General features: G+C 32.9%; 1 protein-coding gene across 1 annotated transcript; it reads left to right on the top strand.

The window, feature by feature from the left end:
* The first annotated feature begins 13,736 nt into the window (after window positions 1-13,736).
* LOC120167932 (probable serine/threonine-protein kinase PBL16) lies at window positions 13,737-17,182 on the top strand. Its single transcript, XM_039176823.1, has 6 exons — window positions 13,737-13,983; window positions 14,070-14,377; window positions 14,482-14,617; window positions 16,061-16,197; window positions 16,288-16,411; window positions 16,661-17,182. The coding sequence occupies exons 1-6, from the start codon at window positions 13,920-13,922 to the stop codon at window positions 17,065-17,067; spliced, it is 1,176 nt and encodes a 391-aa protein (XP_039032754.1). The 5' UTR covers window positions 13,737-13,919; the 3' UTR covers window positions 17,068-17,182.
* Window positions 17,183-24,638: the final 7,456 nt, after the last annotated feature.

The following is a 24,638-nucleotide window of genomic DNA, read 5'->3' as shown; positions in this document are numbered from 1 at the left end:
CCAGTTCCATGAAACCATGCCTAAACCATGTTGCTATTACATCATTTAAATCAATGTAATTATGAGACTACCATAAATGTTTTGGTCTATGTTTTCTGCATCACCTCAGCCACTGTTTTTTTAGCATGAATAATGGCTTAACCTGGTGATGCTCGGAAATGAGAGTTTCCATAGGTTATATAGCCTGCTTTAGTAAGGTCAAAGAACACATCTGCAAGAAAGGGTATCTTTAGGCATGCACCAAATGCTTCTCTTTGAGTAGAATAAGTAAGGTTCCTTTTTCAATTCATTCTTTTCTTCTAATCCAAATAAACTATAGCTCATCTATAATACATTGTATGTGCTTCAATTATATTACCCTTATGCATGAAGGGGGTAAAGCTTCCAAGATGGAATCAGCCTAACCTAGAAATAGGAGAATTTCAGCTAGCTGGTAATTCACAAACAAAAGAAAAAATCTTAAGCACTCATTGAATTATTGCTTTGATAGATTGTTTGCTAGCACATTGCGTAAATTGTGTTCCAATTGTACTGTGTAATTACAGCTCATATGATCAAAATCCTAAGCTTACGAAGCAAGTCTAATCTTCCTGTATATATTTGCATCATTTGGCCTTCCTCTTCATGAACACTTAGAGCTTCCTTTTTACTTCTATACATCTTTCTTTTTTCTCATGGCAATGCATAATTGCATTTAATCCAACATCATAAGTTGATTCAAGTAAAGTAGCCATTGTTTTCAGTGGCAACACAGATAGGTTTATGATTCCTTGGGGAATTCAATAGTAGCATAGCTTGTGCAGATAAAATTCACTTTTTTATCTTCTTTTTAGCTTTTGTAGATAAAATTTTCACTTTCTTATCTTCTTTTTAGCTTGTGTAGGAAATAATAGGTGTTAGCAAGTAATTCAACTCCTTTAGCCTGATAGATGACTTCTTTTTCTTTTTTCAATTTTGGTTTAAAATGCATACAAGAATTCAATGGTGTTGGCTATTGAACGAAAGCCGGAATAGTTACTATTTTCACCATCCTTCTATGTTCTCATGCAGGGTTTCAAATAACGGGACGCAAACGTAACGGCCGTTATTTCATGGTCGCGCCATCGTTCGAAATTGATATTGAAGAATTTAGCGGTGGGCAGCGGATTCACGTAAATAGTGGTTGGTGGCGTCCGCGATTTAACGGGTAATGATAAAAAACGCCGATAACAAACGCTATTACCGTTTTTAACCGTTACTGCAAAAAAAAAGCTTAAAAGAATTGAAATTCTCACCCAAAAAGCAACTGGGAAAAAAAACTTAGACAACCGAGTTTATTGTAGTACATTGACACCACCGAAGAATATGATCGAGTGGACGCTCGATGAAATTTTATGAAAATGAAAGGTTGAGTATAGAGAGATTTGGACTTGGAGAGAATTCATAGAAAGGTTGAGAATGGGGAGATTTGGAGAATTCACAGAAAGGTTGAGAATGGGAGAGATTTGGACTCAGAGAGAATCAGACAATGGAGAGAATTAGAGAGAACTTCTGGAATTTTCTTTTAACATGTTATGTTTAGGTTTTAACTCAAAAAAACAAAAGGTAATAGTTTGGGTCGTCCACTCCCACTCTTATTTTTTTATTTTATTCTTTCAAATAAATTCTAAAATATAATTTGAAGAGATATGTTAATTTGTTATCCTTATCTTTTAGAATTTATAATTTAATCCTTACTTTAGAATGTAAACTTTTATTTATGTAGTTAATATTTCGAAGTAAACACGAGATATTCGGCACTTCACAAGCACAAAGAGCTTGGAATCAAATAAATCCGAGTAAATAGTTAATTAAATTATTTACTTTATATTATTTAATTATATTATACATCTTATTTATTTTAAATATTAATGTATTCACAATGTCATTGTTAATTAATTATCTTATACTATCATCGGATTTTTAAAGTCTTGTATTTGGTTAAACTATATTATATATATATATATATATATGTCAATTTCACTTAGAAAACAATTTAAAAATCATTAAAAATGATTCCTTATAATTATAATTATTTTTATTATGTTTTAAGATAAATTGTTCAAAATTTAAAAAAATTCACGATCACGACACCAGCAGTGAACGCGATGGCATCCGTTATGTCCGAAACCGCGATAAACGTGACGCGACCGAAAACGTGACCGCGAACGCTATTTGATACCCTGTTCTCATGTACATGTAGTTCAACCTCTAAGCTAAATACAATCCCTCAAACAAAAAATACATGTTTCTTATTTACTAATCGTACATCTCTTGGCTGGATAGATATGAACCATAGCTTTTAGCATGAATATGGTACTTCGGAAATGAAAAACTGGTTATGGTAGAGTTGGTCATCCTGGTCGAAATGTGTATCGGGATATTGATGGAGTTGGTCAATAGATCCAGCAACATCTAATGGTTCTGCTTGTCATGATTTCACAAGCAAAGGAAAGTCGAAAAGAGGGCATATCTATTTGAAATATTGTCTCTTCGAAGAAGTTGGTCTACTAGGAAAAAAAAGCAGCATCGTTTTCTGCTAAAAGAAGTCTAAATAAGTTTACAACAAGAGTTCACTTTCTTTCTTATAAGTCCAGATTCCTAACTACGTTTTATACACTTGTACATTTATCTGGTTTATGTATAGGTCACAAATGGCAAACTTGGTGATGCTCGGAAATGAAATGTTTCTACATTTCGAGAATATCACGTTCTGCCATGTTTCCATATTGTTGACTGCCAAATGGCAAGTGATACATTCTCTGCAAAGTTCTCATTAAGTGTATTCTTATTATCCGAGAGTTTGCATGCCAAAAGTTTGCTGCCTGACATTTTTTCCTATTTTTCAGAAAGATGATCTGAAAGCAGTGGTTGATTATTTGCGGGCAGATGGAAATGTCTCTTTGATTAAACCCTTTTCTCCATTTCTGGTATACTTGAGAACCTTTTTCGCAGAAGAAAGAAAAATATGAGCTTCCATTGAAAAGGTGCTCTACCTTGTTCTGGGTGACCAACATGAGAGAGAGAGAAAGAGAGAGTGCGAGAGAGAACTTGAAACGTCAACCTTCCTTCGGTGAGGAATGGACAGTCTTTGTCAACAATCTGAGCAAGAGAGTATCAAGGAGAGCGTTAAGGGAACTCTTCCTTTTCTATGGTCCTGTCGTTAGGGTCTTTATCTCGAGTGTTGTGAACAAACCTAAGTATAAAACTTCTACTTTCGCTTTTGTTCAGTTTGAGAATGAGAGTGGTACGAGGAATGCTATTGCGAATATTAATGGATCATGGATTGACGAAAAGAGAGTATCAGTGGGGGTTGCCAAATATTAGAAAGCTCAAAAGGGAGTAGGCGCTGCAGGTAAGTACAAGGGGGAACTAAAAGGTTAGCTGGCGGTGAAAAGAGAATATCCAAAGAGGGTGGTGAGTCTACAAGAAGTTTAAGGGATGACATATCCTACAAAGAAGTATTGGTTTCAGATGAGAGGGTGATGAACATACCTGAAACCTTGGAAAACCGAAGGTGTAATCGACAAGTTTCAACATGGTTGAGGAATGTTTGAGAGATGCCCATCCCTCCAAACGAGTCAAGTTGGATGGAGCGATCGTTAAATGGATTATCAAATCGACCTTTGAGATGGAGCTGGTGTAGCAGGCATTATCAGGTATTAGAATAGAAGTGAAGGTCGCCAGTTGGGGTTATGCATGGAACTCGTGTATTATTACCTTCAAGCTGGCAGAAGCGATGTCGAAGGCATAGAATAAAAAGAAAGATGAACTGTTTTTCTGGTTTGATTGGTTGGCTTCATTGTTGAATGAGGTAGGAGTCCCAATGACATACTGTTTGATTGAGCTATTCAGTGTTCCTTTATTATGTTGGCATGAGGAGTTCTTATAGAGGCTTGCCGAAAGATTAGGTTTGTTGGTATGTATTAAGGAGTTGACTAAGAAGGAGGAGGATATGTCGACGACGAGACTGATGGTGAGAGTGGCGAGTCCTTTTGATGTACCGAGAATGATATCTTTAGGTGCATATGGGAGATCATTTAGGGTGCAAATAAAAGTGAGTTCAGTCTTTAAGAAGCCAAATGAGGCCCTAGAGAAGACATCATAAGGTGCTTCAGTAGATGGATGGTTTGAGGATTCATCGACGGAAGACATGGACAGTGCTAGGACGGTGATGTGTGAAGAGGATACTAACAGTCAGTTGAGGAGCGTCCAAATAGGGTGGACACGTTGCTTGAGGATAGAAGAATTGATGGCATCGAAGATAATGTTGCGAGACAACAATCATTACTGTTGGAGAATTAAAAAGATCGTATTAACGTAGGGAAGACAGATATCCTCGGTACAGGGAGAAACATTTATGGTGAATATATGAGTTTGAGTTTGAGGGAGGACGTAAGTGAGCAGGCCTAATCGGCTTCTTCAGAATAACCCATCACTCCTAATTATAGGATTCGTTCCACTGAACAAGTTTTAAACATAGCCCTATGTGGATATGGAATGGAGAACAATAAGATGGATTGTACTCAAAGGGCTGAAAATAAAGTGAAGCCATGAAATTAAGGGTTAATAATTCTAAAAGTAGTGGTGAGAATGGTACTAAACAGAATAGTGTTCTCCCTGAAAATGAATTAAAACCAGAAGGTGGATTGAAGAGTCATCATTCTAGGGATATCATTAGAGAGGGTCTTCATCATCAAAGTCACTTCATATCCATGGAAATAACAGAAATGTAGATTGACTGGAATATATTTTCCTCGATAGGGTATATAATAGGTCAAATAGGAAGAAAAATAGAGTGACAACAAAGAAAGAGGATTCGGTGGGGAAAATTCTTGAAGAAGACGAAGATCAGTCTTCCTATTGCGCTTCCACAAGAAGGTCGGAGGAAAAGAACAAGGTGAATGCTAGTAATTTATTGGGTATCACCTTTCAGGGAGGGAAAAAAGCCTTGGTTAAAAAAGTTATTGCGAGGGGTATTGGGGAAAAGATTTAAGGCCCCGGGTGTGAATGTATTCTTTTATTTAAGTTATAATGTTGAAGTTAGCTATTATATCGTGGAACATAAGGGTCTTGGAATGAAGGAGAAATCAAGAGCGGTGAGGAATTTGATACCAGAAAAAAGCCATATTTCTTATTTATTCAAGAATCAAAATTGGATTCGATGAAGCCAGTTCTTGTTATAAGGCTTGGAGGAAATACGTTTCAGGTTGTGCCTAGGCTCTACAGAAGGAGTAGCTGGAGGATTAATCACATTATAGGACGAGGAGGTTTTTAATATGCACTCTAAATTTTTGCACAGTAGGTATATGGCTATTATTGGCAAACTGAAAGAACATTTGGGTCAGTTATGTCTTATAAATGTGTATGGATCGTTAGTAAATGAAGAAAATGAGGCATATTTCAACGGTCTTCTCTCTTTTGTTGTACAACTAGACTATCCAACCTGTTTGGGGTGATTTTAACACATATCTATCAAAGGAAGAGAAATTGGGTGGCCTCAGAGTGGGCTTTCAGTGAGAGTGTTCAGTGAGTTTATTCATCAAGCTAGTCTAAACGATCTTTTGTTGGCTGGAGTTAATTTTACTTGGAGCAATAATAGGGAGCTTTTGACATATATAAGGTTGGGTAGGTTTCTGGTCAATCCTCGGTTTCTATAAGCCTTTTTGAAAGTTAACCAGTCTTTACTACCGAGATCTATTTCAGATCATAATGTAATTTTCCTGGAGAACAACGGGGTGAATTGGGGACCTAATCCTTTTAGACTATTCAAGTATCTGGTGGATAAAGTCAATTTTAAAAGAAATGATGGAACAAGAATTGAAGAAGCTTTAAAATGGAGGTAAGAAGAAAGGAATTTTCAGTGTGTTGAAGGGGTCTAAAGAAGCTATAAAAAGTGGTCGAGAAATAGACATCTTGAGCTGCTTGGCTTAATTTCTGTTTTGGTACGCTCCATCCATGATATGGAATTGGCTTTACAATAGAGGTCCTCCACACTTACAATCGAAGATATTGCTAATGCTAGAAAAAAGCTTTGGAAGTTGTATAGAAAAGAAGAGCATATTTGGTTTCAAAAGTCCAGAGTCAAGTGGTTTTTTAGGGTGAAAAAATTTATAGATATTTTCATCAATGTGCTGTGAATAGAGGGAAATTGAATTCTATAAAATCTTTGAAGGTTAGTGATGAATGGATTTCATACCATGGGAAAATAAAAGCTTGTGTGGTGGATTTTTTTTAAAAAGACATATAATCTGGATAATACAATTGAGGTGGACGATATGGACTTGAATTTCTCTAAATTATCCAAGGCTCAAAGCTCTTGTTTTGAGAAGTAGTTTTCATAGGAAGAAATTTGGGAAGCTATTGCCTCTACCGACAGCAATAAAGCCCCTGATCCATATGAATTGAATATGAGTTTCTTTAAGAAGTTTTAGCCACAGCTAAAAGATGGCATTGCAAGTTTTTTTAAAGAAATTTTCAGGGGGAAGCGTGGGAAAAGAGGCTGACCATTCCTTTATAACCTTCACCCCAATAAGGCCTTTTCAGCTAGTGTGGAAGACTACAGGTCTATCAGTTTGGTCGAAAGGCTTTACAAGATTTTATCCAAGGTGCTGTCGAGAAGGTTAAGTGTGTGCATCGATTCGTTAATTGGTACTTCTCAGTTTGCTTTTATTCCAGCAAGGTAAATATTGGATTGTTCGTTGATTGCAAACAAATGAATCGACTACTGGAGGAAGAAAGGTCGGAAATGTATTGTTTTTAAGGTTGATGTCAAAAGAGCTTATGATTCGGTAAATTGGAAGTTTTTGTTGAAAACAATGGAATATTAGGATTCGGACAAAAGTGGTGTTCTTGGATAAAAACTTGTATACCTTCGGCATCTATCTTTATTTTAGTGAATGAGTCTCTCTCAGAGTTTTTGATTGTTAGAGGTATTCGTCAAGGTGATTCATTATCCCTGTTATTATTCAATTTGGTTGGAGAGGTGTTGAGTTTAATGTTGATCATTAAGGTGGTAAATGTTGGGATTTTTAAGGGTTTCGAGATTGGTGACTCGAATAATTCCTTGATGCTGTCACATTTACAGTTTGTTGATGAACTTATCATTTTCTATAATGCAGAGGGTGGGAATTAGAGAATATGTTTAGGGTTCTCTTCTTATTTGAGTTGATGTCTGAGATGCAATTAAACTTGTCCAAAAGCAGAATTTTTTGTATTAATGCGGAAGATAATGTTTTGAAAGAGTAGGATGATTCGATTGGTTGTTCAGTGGGTTCTCTTTCGTCAGACTATTTAGGGCTTCCCGTTAGAGCATATAAGAGTTCAGTGGCTTTATGGGAACCAATTATTCAGAGGTTTTATAAGAAGCTGTCGGGTTGGAAAGCATCTTTCATTTTTTTTGTGAGGAGGGTGGTATTGATTAAATCGATTTTATGTTCATTGTCTATTTTTTTTTCTATTTTCATGTTGTCATCTTGTTTCCTATCTAGGCTGAATTCAATTATGATTACTTTTTTATGGGGATATTCGAATGATAAGAGAAAGATCTATTGGGTCAATTGGTCGTCTATTTGTAAGCCTAAGGAGCTAGGCGATTTAGGGATTATTGATCTTAATTTATTGAATAGAGTGCTCTTGGGTAAATGGTCGTGGAGATTTGTAAGCGAATCTAGTTCGTGGTGGAAAAGGGTGATTTGTTGTAAGAATAATGTGGATTCGAGGGATATTTCAATCGAGAGAAGGGTTTTTTTTAAAGCTTCTTGAATTTAGAAAGGGGTGGTCAAAAGTTGACTGGCTAATGATGATTTTGGGGATTGTATAAGAAAACATTTTCGTTTAAAAGTTGGAAAATGAGATGTATACCTTTTTGGCATGATGTTTGGATGGGGAGCGTGCCTTTAAAAGACCAATATCCAGGGATGTATGCTCTTTCGGTTAACAAATAGGGAAGAATTTTTGGTTTCAGAAAACAAAGTCAGACAGGATAGTTTTGGGACATCTAGATGAGGAGGAACCTTGTAGACTGGGAGTTGGAGCTTTAGCTTGAATTAAGTTCTATTCTCTGCAAGTTTTATGTTGATGCTTCGTTGGAAGACACCTCTGTGTGGATAGGAAATGATGAGGGCATATATTCAATTAGATCTTGATTAAAATTACTAAATGAGAAAGAGAAAGTGGAGTTAGATTGGTTAAATCTTGTATGGCTAGGGGTGGCCCCTCATCGGGTGAAAGTTTTTGTCTAGCATGTTTTGCGTATAAAGATAGGATTTAAAGTTGAACTGTTGAAACATGGAGTTAATGGGATCGTAGACAACCTTTTCCCCTTTGCGGTTCGACTGTGGAAACAATTTCTCACTTGTTTGTGGCGCATTCAGTAGTTTGGAATTTTGGTCTATTTTTTTGATGATGTGGGATGTCCTTTTTGCTGTTACAAAAAGTCTGACTGCTCTAGTTTCAATTTGGAGGATGTTGGCGCCTCGTTCGAAAACTTGGGAATTTATTCCAGGAGAAATTTTATGGTCGGTCTGGAAGTATAGGAATAAGATAAATTTTTAAGGTAGAAAGCTAGACAACACACTGATGTTCTTCCTAACAAGGTACAGACTGGTTTCTTGGTTCTTGGCGAAATTTCCTGATGTCCCAATTCTTTTTTATTATCTTGTGGGTAATCCGGCTCTAGCTGATTCATGGGTATGTGACATTAAAACCGACGCTAGCTTGATGTCTTGGTGTCCTCCTATGGGTTTCTTCAAGATAAATGTGGATGAAGCTGTGAATAAGTTTTGGAATAAAGGGGGAATATGTGGATTACTAAGGGATGAAGATGGTTCGGTGTTGGGGACATTTTCTAAGAGTGTTGGTTCGGGCACTCCAATTTTGGCCGAACTGTTGGCTATCATAGCTAGTATATTATTCTTCATGAATTCGAATTGGAGCTCAAGGGGAAGACTTATTTTGGAGAGCGATTGCAGCAAAGCGTTAGACTGGATCAAGATTTCGAGTTCTTGTCCTACGTTATTTAGTTCGTTAATGAAGGAATTGGGTCTTTGGTAGTAGATAGGAATGTTATTGTAAAACATGTCAGTAGAATTTGTGAACTGTAAAGCATGAATTAGCTAAGATAGGAATTGGATGAGCTTGTGTTTTTTTGGTTTTTCTAGGAGGTTACTTCCGATGTTAGGTGTTATTGTAATGGTTATTTTGTATTGTTTTCTTGATTGGTAATAAAATTTTGAGGCACTCTTTTCTTCCTTCCAATTTAACGAGACCTCCCTTTCTTATAAAAAAAATATCAATCTCGATCACTTCAAGGAGTTGTATGTGTTTTCACATTGTTTTGTATGATTATATGGCTATTGATACATTCTACCCAACATATGCTTATTGCTTTATATATTGTATTTTACTATCCACTGTATTTTCCATGTTCAGTGTAGTATTATGCAGCAGAAGCCGGCAGTATAATGATCTTAGATGGAGAAAAAGAAAGGGACAGTGACATGTTTCCTGTTCTTTTGGCTTTTTGGTATTAAAATCCTGTTTTTTTATATATTGAAGGAGAAGGCTCTCTACAAGAAATTTGATTGTTTAACAAAATTATTTATCACTAAATATACAAAATTTGTCACTATATATTTATTTTGACTAATTTTATTTGTTTCCATGTTTGTTAGAACAACCTTGTCATGTAAAGTATATTGTGACAAAATTGTGTTCATTATCATTGTATAGTATTTATTGTAACAATGAAATTTCATTACTTAATTAACTTATCACAATAAAATATTTGTTACAATCAATTAACTATTTCGTCACGAGAAATACATTTTATTATAACTAACTTATATTTAAACATCAAATATAAAGGATTTTTGTGACGAAAATACATAAGGCAACAAAAATTATTTTGACGCAGTTGCTATTTCATCACTAAATGTAACTTATAGAGACAAAATAATTGTTAAAATAAAATCATTATTTTATCACAAAAAATAAATTCCATCACAATTAAGTTAAATTATAACATCAAACAAAAAAAATTCGTGACAAAAAGACATTATAACAAAATTTATTTTCTTACTAATTTTATTTTGTCACTAAATATTTTTTTATAACTTTTTATTGTGACTAAATAATTTTGTTACAGTTTTTTATTGTGAAATAATATTATTTGTCACAATTTTTATAATGAGAAATTAATATTTGTTATAAATTGTTATTTTGATTAAATAAATTTATCACAATTTATTAATTTGACAAAATATTAGGACACAATAAATTTGACATAACTTTTTACTTTGACTAAATTTAACGTGTTATTGCAACTAAATCATTTTGTTACAATTTGTCATTGTGAAAGAATATTACTTGTCACAACACTTATAATTACAAAAATTGTTACTATATGATTTTTTTGCGTAAAAAGTATGGAGAAAAATCTTTATGACAATATATTTTGTTAAAATATAACATTTTTGACACTAAAAATAGGAAGAATTGGTTTTGATAGTATACTTTTTTATAATGATTAAAATATATAAGTACAAAAATAGTTAATTACAAAAAAATTAAATTTTATTATTTGATGTGATAGTTTTTTATATAACAATAACTATAAATTATAATTATAAGAATTTTCAATATAACTTTTGAAACAAAAAAATGAAGAAAAATAGTTATGACAATATATGCTATCACTATAGCTAAAATTTATAATATATATATATAATTTGTCACAAAAACATGAATATCATTACTTTTTGTGGTAATGTTTTTTGTAATAATTATTAACACTTATAATTAAAAATTTTTTCAATATATGACCTTTTTGGTAAAAAAATATGGAGGGAAATCTTTATGACAATATATTTTTTCACTATAATTAAAACATATAATGACAAACACTGTTTTTTACTAAAAACTTGAATCTCATTATTTGTTGTGACAACTTTTTTTTGTAACAATAATTATAGCTTATAGTTACAAATCATGTCATATGATTTTTTTTTTTTGTAAAAAAATTGGAGATAATCATTTATAACTATACATTTTATCACTATAATTAAAATATATAATCACAAACAAAATTTGTCACAACAAATCTAAATCTCATTATTTATTGTGACAATTTTTTCTGTTATAGTTTAGTTATAAAATTTGTCACTATATGCCTTTAATTTGGCGTCAAAAAATTGGAGGGAAACATTTGTGACAAAAATTCGTATAAAATTTATTTTGTCACCATATGTTATTGTTTGCTAATTGTAATAAATTATTATGACGATTTTAGCCATTGTCATAATTTTATATCTTTTTTAATCTAATGTGATGATTATTTATTTTATCATAAAAAAAATTATTAATAGTGATAAAATTAATTTTATAAAATTAAATTTATCACAATAGTATAAATTTCTTGTAGCGGCTCTATTAGTGGGTTCAATGCTGCCACGCCTGCACTGATTTCTGCTTTTACTTTTCTCCCTATGTCACACTCAATCTCAGCTTAATAATGAGTAAACAAATTAGCCTACATAATGCCATGCCACCACCACTTTGATGTAACGAAACATCCAGTATTCATATCCAACAAAATATCATTGTATCATGGGATGGATTAAGTGGTATTAAAGTGTAGTTGTATTCTTGAAAATTTTAAATCTTTGTATAATATATGCAATCTTTTTTTTCTTCTATTCTTTATTGATAATTTTATTTTGCATATTTTAAAATTTTGTAATTTTGCATTCCTTGAATTTCTAATATAGTATTTTGCACACCTGATATAAAAATTTATATATGTTATTTTAGAAATTATCAAAATCTGAACCTATCAATGGTCTCAGTGGTTGAAGAAATTATTTTTCCTTGAAATTTTAGGTTCAAATAGTAGCGTCTGTAAGATGAGTATGCATTGTCAATAATTAAAAAAGATTTTGAACATATATTATTTTATAAACCTCAAATTAATAAAAAAATTTACTAAAATTTCAAACAACAGGACCTTAAGCTTGAGGTAAGTGTGTTGCATTCGCAAGTAATTAACAGAATAGGGAATTGATGGTAAGGTGGTTGCGGATGGAGTAGAGTCGGCTGACGTATGGTAGTGTAATTTAAAGTGCAATAGTTGTTTTGCGGTTGGCCTTTCAATTTATAAATTTGTTAGGCTACTACTATTCAAAATTCCGTTTAATTGTTCAAAATATTTTTTTAGTTTTAGAAATTATTTTCAAAACTTTTAACCAAACTTTCTTTCTCTATCCAAAAGAAAAAAATAAACATGTTTTATATTTGTTTAAAAAACGAATTATGACATTGAGGTGATGTATTATTTATTATTTGAAAATTACAATCTTTCTTTTAATTTTTATTTGATTTTACAAGAATCAACTTATCTGAGTGATTAAAAGAATCATTGTTGTATCTAAAGGTTATGAGTTTGAGCACTAACGATTGCAGCATGGTGATTAAATGTTTGAGAGTATTTATAACATATACTATTTTATAATTACCTTAGCTTAATAAAAAAAATATTTGATTTTATCGATATTTATTGATCATAATAATAGAAAGGATAAAATAATATTTTAATCCCTATATTTGTAATTTATATCAGTTTGACTTTTAATCTTTAGAAATAATATTCTTTAAAGGATAAATTGATAAAATTTATAAACACAAAAATTAGAAGATTATTTTTAGGGATGTGCACGGGGTGGGTCGGGCCGGGTTTTTGACCGTCTCGATCCAAAATTGTATTATTTTAACTCGATCCCGACTTGATTTTTAGATTAAAAAACCAACCCTGGCATGAATATATTAATATTTTAAAATAATATATTTTATAATAATATATTTATAATTATTTATTATAATTTAAATTATTAAAATAATATATTATAATTTTTTTATATTTTTAATAATTAAAGAATATATTTTAATAATATAAAAATCCTTAAAATCTTAAATATATTATATAAATATAAAAAATTAATAATTTAAACCAGGTCTAGTCGGGTTGAGTCGTTTTTTCACCTTAAACTCGACCTCGACCAGCCTCAAAATTATTTATCATATAACCTGTCCCACCTCGACCACAAAATTTTAAAAAAATATCACCCCTATAAGTTCGAGTCAAATCGGGATCCGTCATATTCGGATTTTTTTACCATTCCTAATTATTTTGTATTTTTTATAGCTATTAGGTCAGGAATAAATAGTAAAATTTATTATTTAATAGAAGTGAATGAAGGAACTAATTTTATATTTTAAATAATACATAAACCTTTTAACATATTTAACTTTTTTTTAAAGTGTAAATCTTACAATCAATGTTTAATTTTTTTTATAAACATACAAATAAAACATAATTTAAATTAATTTTTTTGAACGGTAAATTGGTCATTATGGTATAAGTCTAAATAAGGTGAGAGTCTGATACAGATATTGGAGATCTTAGGAGCCAATATTGTATGTTCATGTATGATCTTTTGTGTGTGTTTAATATTTGTATTCATATTAGATAATGGTGTGATGTTTCCACTATTGCCGAGTGGGAACATGAAGAAAAGGGGCATTAGAGTGAGTGATAATGCGTAAAAGAGCAACCGATTGAGTGTGCCAATGGGCATGGAGAATGATTGGTGGGATCATCATTTTTATCAAAAATGCGCACTCTCTCTCAAAAATCTCATCACCCTTTTTGAAAATCTTTGAGCTTAGTCCAATCCAATTCCCCAAACCAACCGGACATCACTCTTCGTGTTCCCATCTCCACCATTTCCATGGCCAAGCACTAGCCCCTCACCACGCTACTTCTCTCTCTTTCTGTTTTCATGATAACATAGTCTTTTTTTTTCATCTGGGTTTTTAGTTTTGTTCTTTGAGGGTTTTTTTCTGTTATGGGGAATTGCTTGTGTAAGTGGGAGCCTTCCATTTACAGAGTTTCATCAAATCCAAAATCAGGTTTGAAATATGGATTCAAGTGTTTTCATGTACTCTGTTTTATTGTTTCATTTTTTTTTGTTTGAAAACGTATGCTTTTTTTCCAGATTCATCGAAAGAGCAACCGAAAGTAAAGAGGGAAGACAGTAAGCTACCGTCGAATCCGGAAGAAGTAGAAGACCTCCGTGGCGGCGATTCGGCGGCGAATCCATTGATAGCATTCACATTCGAAGAGTTGAAGCTCATCACCGCGAATTTCAGGCAAGACCGGCTATTGGGTGGAGGAGGTTTCGGGAACGTTTATAAAGGCTTCATTACGGAGGACTTGAGGGAAGGTCTTCAGATTCAGTCTCTTCCGGTTGCTGTGAAAGTTCATGACGGAGACAATAGTTATCAAGGTCATCGGGAATGGCTGGTAATTTTCCTTTTCCTTTTCCTTTTCCTTTCTTTTTGAGCTTATTACCCGGGAAAATGGTATTGGATGAGAAAAGGGGTTTGTTTTGGTTTGTTGAGGATTAGGCAGAGGTGATATTTCTGGGGCAGCTTTCGCATCCGAATTTGGTGAAATTAATTGGATACTGCTGTGAAGACGATCATCGGGTTCTTATATACGAGTACATGTCTCGTGGTAGCGTCGAAAACAACCTATTCTCAAGTAAGTTCTTTCTTCTTTATTATCGCTCTATTCGTTTATTCATATATCTGAAGTGTCAGATATTTAACTTTTTAGTATCAATATGATTGATCCATCTTCCGATTCTAATTATCTAAACATAATTCTTAATCTCTTGATAATTTTTATTCAAATTACCAGATAATTTGTAAACATCAAAGATTTGATATTTTTTTCAACACCCTAACCACCTAGTACCTACTGTTTAAACATTTTGCTTTTCTTTCAAATAAACACTCCATTAGTTTCTAGGTTTGATCCTACTACGACCTATTACCTACTCTTTTAGAATCCACTAATTTCTTTTTTTAATGGAATTATTTTTAGTGGAATTTAGTAAATGAGTGTGACTACTTTAATATTTTGTGTTTCTAGTTCATAGTTTTATATATTGTAATAAATTGGATGAAAATTTATCATTATAAAATATTGGCGAAAGGGTAACTTTTGCCTCGCAGTAGACTTAATTTATTACTTTTATTCTATGTATTTTCGCATCAATTTAACCATCGAAGTTGTTCAATTGCATCATTCTATAACTTACCCCTAACTTAAAACCCTAAATTATAATCCCTAAATGCTAAACCATAACCATATTATCACTAAACACTAACTTGATATTTATAATTTAGGGTTTTAAGTTAGGGAAATAGCATATAATGATACAATTAAACAACTTTGAAGACTAAATTGATTCGAAAATACGAGAGACGAAATGATAAATTTATTCTACCGCATGAACAAAACTTACCCTTAAGCCTAAAAGATTAATATTACATTCATACTGAACAGTGTATCATTGTTTGTTTCATTAACAATAATTATATATATCATATGTCGTTAATTATTTTATGATTGTGTCTTGTCTAAAAATTCTACCTATGCATACACATTATGCCCTCATGTGCATTTATGGTTATTATTTACGTTAGATTGTGTCAACTATTTTTGGAGCTCTAAGCAAAAATTTTAAAATTAACCTTTTATAGAATAAAAACATGTTCAATTACTTTTAGCAATTAACTTAATATTTTATTAATAAATTATAGAAATATAATTAATTTTTTAAAGCATGATTTAATTTAAAAGTTTAATAATTAGTGAGAGATAAAAAAAAGATGATGAGAAATTGAGAATTTTATAAGATCAAGAGATATCTGACGATATATCGTGATAGTAAAACTGTAATTTGTGAAGATGAAAGGTGGAGTCCTGAGTTAGAGCTCGTGCTATTTCCATGTGGCAGGCCCGTTAATCTTGTATTTAATCTTAAAATATTAATTTCTAATCTTCTTATTTAAAAATTATAACCCCAAATCAAAACATTGTTTAAAGATAATGTTTCACAGAATTTCCCTTGAAGACATTGTTATTCTTATTTCAAATGCGAAGTAATTAAAAAAAAAAAAGAAACCATGGTGACAGGGGTATTACTTCCTCTACCGTGGTCAACTAGAATGAAGATCGCATTGGGTGCTGCAAAAGGACTGGCCTTCCTGCATGAAGCAGACAAGCCCGTCATCTACCGCGATTTCAAGACTTCTAATATTCTACTCGACCAGGTTCATCACTTGCACCTATTGCTGCTGTTAGTCACATCGTTTTGCTTAAATTCATGGATTCCTTCAATGGTTTCGTTTTCAATCAAGCAGGATTACAATGCAAAGCTCTCTGATTTTGGCCTAGCCAAAGATGGACCCGAGGGAGACAAGTCTCACGTTTCCACTCGCATAATGGGCACATATGGCTATGCAGCTCCTGAGTACATCATGACCGGTATCTTCTTCTTACTGCTTACGCATTAATATCGGGAGGAGGCGCAAGATTTTATGTTAAAGATACCGAGTTTATAAAATTTTAAAGAACAAAAATAAATTATCAATAAAAAATATATCTAAATTATATGAGAATTTTGAATTTTCATAGAGACAACCTCCCTCCAGTGCCGTCCATCTCTGGTCTTATATGTTGATTGAATCATAGGTATAGTGGTGAAGGACTAGTTTATATTTCGTTTTTGTGCAGGTCATTTGAGCCCTCGTAGTGATGTGTACAGCTTCGGAGTCGTCCTTCTTGAGCTTCTCACCGGAAGGAAATCGCTTGACAAATCACGGCCGGCTCGCGAACAAAACCTCACGGATTGGGCTCTTCCTCTACTCAAAGAGAAGAAGAAGTTGGACAACATAGTAGACCCCAGGTTACAAGGAGATTTCCCCGTCAAAGCCTTCCATAAAGCAGCCATGCTAGCTTATCACTGCCTTAACCGCAACCCGAAAGCGAGGCCTCTCATGCGAGACATAGTCGATTCCTTGGACCCTCTTCAGCTTTCTCCTCATCCACGTCCGTCAGAAAAAACCGTAATCACCGTCTCCACCGAGGTACCGGATCAGTTGAATGTTAAGACTTTTACAGAATTTGGTGCTCCTCTATAATAACCTTTTTGTTCCAACATACACATACATAATATGTATATGTATATATGTATGCATGTGGAGGCTGGTGATTATTCATTTGTTGCTGACATGGGTGAATGTAGTGAGCATATTGTTTGTGGGAAGCCATCTAATGGATACAATAAGCTATAATTCTTTTTCTTGGTTCTAAATTTCTAATTTGTTGAGTATAGTCCCGTCCTTTTACATGTGTAGGATGTGATATGTCACATACCTCCAAAATTTTAGGGGCCACACACTTTAAAAAATATTTTTTCAAAAAATTTACTCTCATTCTTTATTAATTTCATGATAAGATTTAAAAAAAAATCTTTTAGTTTTCTCCTTTATTATCTCACGGTAAATGAATTATAATTATTTCTTCCTAAAAAAACCCACAATAAATGATTTCTTCCTAAAAAAAACTTCACTAAAATCATATTTCTAACGGAAAAAAATATTGTTTATATTTATTCCAATTTCATTTAGAGTTAATTATTATATATTATTGATTAAGCTATTGTTCCTAATAGGAGGTTTGAACAATACAAAGAATATGAATTTTTATTTACTTCTCATAAGTTGCAGCCACTAAATGATGCGAGTCTAAAGTTTTATTGTGCTTATTTTGAATCTATTCTTAAGGATAAAAGAAAATTTGATGTTGATAGAAATGAATTGTATGTGGAGTTGAGGTTATAAGAGAGTTCTTGCCTATCGAAAAAATGAGACCATCGGAGATTTTAAAGTTTTGGAAGGTAATATTTTTCCTAATACTATTATTGCATATAGAATTTTATTAACTATTCTTATGATAGTTGCATATGTAGAAAGAAGTTTTTCCAAATTGAAATTGTTGAAGACCTATATGTATTCTACTATGTCACAAGAAAGGCTTAATGGGTTAGCATTGATAGCGATTGAGAATGATATTTTGGAGGAAATTGACTATGAAGATTTGGTTGACGATTTTGCTTCTAAGAGCGTTCGGAGGATGACATTTTTTAAATAAAATATCACGATTATAGAGTTGTTTTCTGATATTATCTTAGTTTCAAATGTTTAATTTTATTTTATTTTTATAAGAAACACTAGTAATACGATAAATTTTGATATTTTATAATTTTGTTTTATTATAAAATATTTTAGGGGTTGGATTTTTGGTCGCCCGACCCCAACCTAAAATTGTATTATTTAAACCCGCCACTGCCCCATCCTGATAAATTCTAATATTTCTCCGTCACGACCCTGCCCCGATTTTTGGATTAAAAATTGACCTCGACCCGACCCAACCCAAATATATGAATATTTTATAATTATTTATTATATTTTAAATTATTAAAATAATATATCATATAATAATTTTTATATTTTTAATGATTAAAGAATATATTTTAATAATATAAAAATAAAAATCCCTAAAATCTTAAATATATTATATAAATATAAAAGAAAATTAATAATTTAAAATAGGTCGGGTCAATTTTTTTCACCTTAAACCTGGCCCCAACCTAACACAAAATTATTTATCATATAACCCGTCTCACCCTGAACCCCAAAAATTAAAAAAAAATATCTATCCCTATAGGGTCGGGTCAAGTTGGGACTCGACAGGTTCGAGCTTTTCGACCATCCCTACCGGTTGAGTAGTAAATTGAATCAATGATTAATGTTTAATTTTATCACAACCCCAACACACAAAGAACAGAAGCCTAAGCATTAGGATTGAACAACGAAATCGAGAAAATTAAAAAATTGACCCCAATCGGACTATGCGATTTGGTTTGAATTTTTCAATTTTTGGTTAAATTTTGGTTCAATTTTAAAAATTAAATATACAACTCGGTTTGGTTTCAGTTTTTTCATATGAAAACCGTTTGAACCGAATTAAATTGAATTAAAAAAATAAAAGAAAATGAGTACTCAAAACAATTTCATTTTAAATTTATTATCAGAAAATTTTAAATAAATAAAATACTCAAATCGATAATATTTTTTATGAATTTAAATTTATATATTTTTACTCTATTTATGCTTTAAATTTGTTTTTTTGGAGGTTGAGTTTGAAAATTAGTGAAAAGTTAAAAATCACAAAATCAAACCAAACCGAATCGAATCAAAAATCACGTTTTTTATGCTATTCGGTTTCAGTTGCAGTTTCAATTTTTAAAAACCGTTCAAAGGACTATTCGCTTAATATTTTAATGAAAAACCAAATTGAACTGAATACATCCCTACTAAGCACAAACTCAGGGTCGTATCTGGGACTGGGCAGGAGGGGTACCTGCCTAGGGCCCAGAATTTTGATTATATATTATACTTGTAAAAAATATTTTTATATTGTTGCGGTCGTCTTTCGGGTAGTCTCGGAATTGAGCTTCGACTTGAAATGGGTTAGAGTCGCCATCGATCATTTTAAAAACATTTAGGTGGATCGGACACCATTTTACCTGATCTATATTTTACCATAAATGTGTCGGGTTCGGGAGTCGGTTACTATCAAGGAAGGATTATTACCCTTGTACTGCCCTTTCAACGAAAATTTAAATTTAAATTGAAATTTAAAAATTCAATTCAAAATAATTACCTTTGATCGATTGAAATTACCCCTTAAAGGTAAAAAATGTTAGATTGAACAATAAATATTAAATAAATCGAGGAGAGGGAAAAAATAACAATAAAAAATGTTAAGAAGGAAAAAAATAAAAATGAAGAAAAATGTTCAGTGTGTAAAAAACCAACTATATATATATATAAAGTGTTAAAAGAAATAAAAAATATTAAAAGTAATAAAAACATATATATATATATATATAATAAATAAATAAATAAAATGTAAAGGATCAAAATAGCAAAAATAAAAGGTTAAAGGACTAAAACAAAAAAACATGAATTAAAAGGGCCAAACATTAATTATAAGATAAACTAAAGCTCAAATCGTAAATGTTAAATAATACATACTCCCTAAATGTAAATAACCCATAAATACCAGTAAGGACTAAAATAAAATAAAATAAATAGAAACATAGAAGATTAAATAATAATTAAACCTAATGACAAATAGTTACCAAAATAGAATATTTATAACTATGGTGTCTAAATTTAAATATTAACAAAAATTACAAAATAAGTAAAACTGGACTAAAATAGAAGTATTAAAAAATAAATGCTCAAAACGAAATAAAACAACAGTTCATTTAATGGCTAATATATAAAATTACAAAGCACGAGGGATCTATAATGTTATTATTCCACCGTCTGAAAACACGAAGAAGACCCCAGAATGACATCGTTATGCGCATGATATTTAAGCCCAATCAAAGGCTTATCCACTCCAATTTTCTCATTTTCCAGAATTGAAGACAGAAAGAATGGAGAAAATTCTCTCAACTCTCTCATCGGGGAGTTCATTGGCCGCCAATGATTGGTGACCGCTCACGGCGGTTCACGGCGGCCGAAGAGGGGAAACCACACTCAAAAGACTCATTTTTCCCTCCTCAAACCGAATACCAAATTAATTTCACCTAAAAATCACCCTAGACTCGTAGATCTAGCGCTTTACCTTTCGACGATTCGAAGACCGGTGACTCTTAGGCTTCTCAACGTTCCTCCGACTATGGTATGAAGCAATTTGTCTCTCCCTTCTCTCATCTTTCTTTTCCTTCATTTTATTTTGAATCTTTTTTTATTTTTCTTTTCGAAACTCCCCTGTTTTCCAATGCCCCTTGTGTTTATGTTGCATGCATTTATAGGTTTACAAGCACCTTGTTTTCAATTAGATTAGACTCTTATTTAGGTTGAAAATGTTCATTTTTCGGTTTGTTGAGAGTCTTCTGAAAACTAAATTCTCTTCTGTTTTTGTCGTGATTTTTATCCGTGATGGTTGTCAAAAATTTTGGGAGTGGGGTTGCTAGAGGCGGCTGGAAGGAGGATTATCTCGGAACCCTAGCATGTTCACCATCAGATTTCCATCTGATCTAACAGACAGCAACGTGCGGCGCCAAATAGGGAGTAGACGAACCCTAGCTTGGAACGTGGGCCTGGTAGGGCTGGCCTTCGGGTTGAGCCTAACACAAAGCAAAACATATATGTATATTATACCATATAAATATAATATGTAATACAATAATAATATATGCAAAGGGTCGGACGAAAATAGGTGTCAACAGCTGCCCCTCTTTGTCCTTTTTTCGTGTAACAAAAAATAGGACAAAGATAAAAGGACATAAATTTTCGTTCAATATGAAGGGGTCTCTGAGTCTAATATCCTCCCTTTTGGAGTTGAAAATTGACTATGATATTGCAATTAGGAATAACTCCCTGTTAAATTGAGTTGCGAATGACTCATTCGTCACGAAATTGAGTTCGTCTTGAACCGATATGAAATTGAAGCCGCAGTTCAGAATTTGAATCGGAATGTGGCTTCACATTGCCAAATTGTAGTCAACTTCGGTCTTCTTCTCGATTTAATGACACTGGTTTGAAAATTCGACTAGAAAATAGTTTCTCGACACTACCATGTGGTCAATAGGTCCTCGAGCTGAATGGAGTCGAACTCGAAAGTTTTCGTCGATAAATAGCTTCTCTCGACTTAAGATATGTTGTTGGAATATAGTTTTTTATCACTAAAACGCAGCTAACCTAGATCTCCTTCTTAACTTAAAGACCTCGGTTTAAACTTTGACCGGAAAGTAGTCATTCGCTACTACAATGTGGTTGATACGCCCTTGAGCTGAATGAAATTTAACTCGAAAGTCTTCATTGACAGATAGTTTTTCTCGCCATGAGCTATGATGTAAACTCGTTATGTTTTTTAGCTGAATGAAATCGAACTCAAAGATTTCTTTTGACAGATAACCCTTATTGCCTTGAGTTATGTCGTATTAAGATGAGATATTGCCCCAGATCTTCCTCTTGACTTAAAGACCTTGGTTTAAACTTTAACCGAAAAGTAGTTCCTTGCTGCTACCATGCGGTTGATATGTCATCGAGCTGAATGTAATCGAACTCGAAGGTTTTGGTTGACAGATAACCCTTCTCGCCTTGAGTTATGCTGTAAATTTGATATGTCCTTGAGCTGAGTGTAATCGAACTCGAAGGTTTTTTTTTTGTAGATATATAACCCTTCTCGCCTTGAGCTATGTTGCGAATAGTTCTCTAAGTGAAAAATGGTTCCCCTTCACGGGTCTAAGCCGGTCGTAATTCTTTAAACGACTTCCCTTTAAGGGAAACCAAGTGGTATAGTCTTCAGGTGGTTTCCTTTTGCAGGTCTGAACAAGGTGATATGATCTTTGGATGACTCCCCTTCACGGGAAAGCCATGTGGGATATTCTTCGAGTGACTCCTCTTTGTGAGAAAGACAAGTGAGGTAGTCTGTCAGTTGGATATCAATCGTCTTGGAGTTGAAATCTGGCTTGAAAATTTTAACTGGAAAATAGCCACTTGTCATTAAGTTAAGCTGAACTGGATTGATTCTCGAACCCGTCTAAAGTTGATTCTAAAGTCTGTCGATCTTTCAATATGTCAAATTGGTTGAGGTGTAGCTCCTCGCTACTGAGTTAAGCAACCACCATCAATTTCTGAATGTACTTTTGAATCAAATATCTTTCGTCTTGAAGTTGAAACTTGACTCTAAAAGCTGTAAAAAATGTTGTGTGCTAAAAAATGATAAATGAGATGCTCTTGAGTATGTCTAAGATGCATGCAATATGAATTAGTTTTTTTATCTCCTGGATGGAGTCTCGTTCTTTGTCTGCCGATCTGGTCCTTAGAATCGATCATGCCTCATTTTCTTCTTGGGTTGCTGACAATGCCACAAGGGAGTGTTACAAGTTCTGTCTGATTACTCGGACTGATTGCTTTCAAGAATGTGAAATACTCGAAATTTGGCATTGTTTATTCTTTCTTCAACAGAGGCAAAATGAGCCTCAACAACTTTAAGAACTTTTCACATTCGAGACTGTCCTGTTTAAAAATGTTTTTCTCATTTCTTTTATTTTAGGAGGAAAAAATATATGAGAATATAAGAATTTTGTAAAACATTACTTCTTAAATCAGGCTCACAATCGAATCAAATCATAAACATGAGTTCACAGAAAATCAAAAGAATCAATAGCTCTTTACTGTTTTTAGAGTTATAGCTCTTTGACAAATATCCAAATTGATGAGTTGGCCTCAGGTTGGCTTCCTAATTTCTAAGGTTTCAACCACCAAAATGTCATTTTTTAACATCGCAACATGCCCCTATTTCTCGAACTTGACATTTTAATCTGATGCGGAAAAAATGACGCAACTAGCATAATCAATTACTAGACCTTATATTTCGATTCTCTGAAATCTTCCATTTGTTCAAGCTTCATAGCCTTATCTAACAAAGGCAGTGCAAAAATATCAGTCTAAAGATGAAATTCTTGAGTGCTCGTGTGAAATTGACTATAACAGGTGTTCCATAACTCCCTTAGTCCATCTTTACTGAAACTCCTTATTTAGATAAGTTTGATTTAATTTTCCATTGTCTGGCTAGCTGGATCCATAGAGGTGGGGCATTTAATTGCTCTAGAGGGACAACTCAATATTGTAATCACTTTTATCAGGCTAGCTGAATCTTATCCATAAAGTCGGGGCTTTTAACCAATTGCTTTAGAGGGACAACTCAAGCTTTATTGTATATATATAATATTATAATCTGGGTATACGTATTCAATTTCTTAAGTTTGTCAAGAAGAACCTGTTATAGTCTAGGTGTTGTTGAAATTCAAGGAATCTCATCTTTAGAGTTCAATTTCCAAGCAACTGACCTAAACTAGATTCACCTACTCGACTATTCCGTCTGTGAAGATCATTATCATCATTGAACGTTTTAAAAAAAGTATTGTAATGTCATATGCAAAAGATGCCCCTTGTTATCTGCTCCTATGCATACCTAAATACCAAGCCTCTTGTTCATTTCCTTATGAGAGGAGAAGGTTATATTGGTTCCTGCAAGAAAATGATATGGTGTTCGAGTGTGTATTTTGGGGTAAAATCAAGGGTCACTATTTTACCAATTTTAATCATGTCACTTTGTCAAAGGTCTATAACTCCGGTCATTTACAAAGTTTCTTAACTCAGTTGATATTCAAAGAATTTCTAGTTGTAAATTTGGCTCAATGCTCAGCATAAATTAATTTAAATATCCATATAAAAAGAAAGTTCAAAAAACAAGTTACAAAAAAAATATATGAGAAAGTGAAAAATGGACCTTGATCCCTTTCTCTTCTACCTTGCACCCCTGAATTGCTTATTCTAAAGGATCCTCAAGGTTGCTAGAAAACTTAACTAAATAATTTGGGGTTTTATCCTGATTTATCCAAGGAATCTCCTTATAGGTCCATTTCTCATTCGGGGGCCATTGTGGCTGGACATATCCCGGTGTAACCAATCCAGTTGTGAGTATTTTTTAATGTAGTTTTTCAAGTGAAAAATGGAAGAGAGGGAACTGAAAAATCCTGCACTTTCTTTTTCTTCTCATTTAGTCCCCATGACGAGAGACTACTTGGTAATAGCTTTATAGACATAGCTTGAGTGTGTTG

This window comes from Hibiscus syriacus, unplaced genomic scaffold (genome assembly GCF_006381635.1).
Source record: "Hibiscus syriacus cultivar Baekdansim isolate YM2019G1 unplaced genomic scaffold, ASM638163v2 tig00111708_pilon, whole genome shotgun sequence".
Taxonomy (NCBI): domain Eukaryota; kingdom Viridiplantae; phylum Streptophyta; class Magnoliopsida; order Malvales; family Malvaceae; genus Hibiscus; species Hibiscus syriacus.
This window is presented reverse-complemented; position numbering and strand designations above follow the sequence as displayed.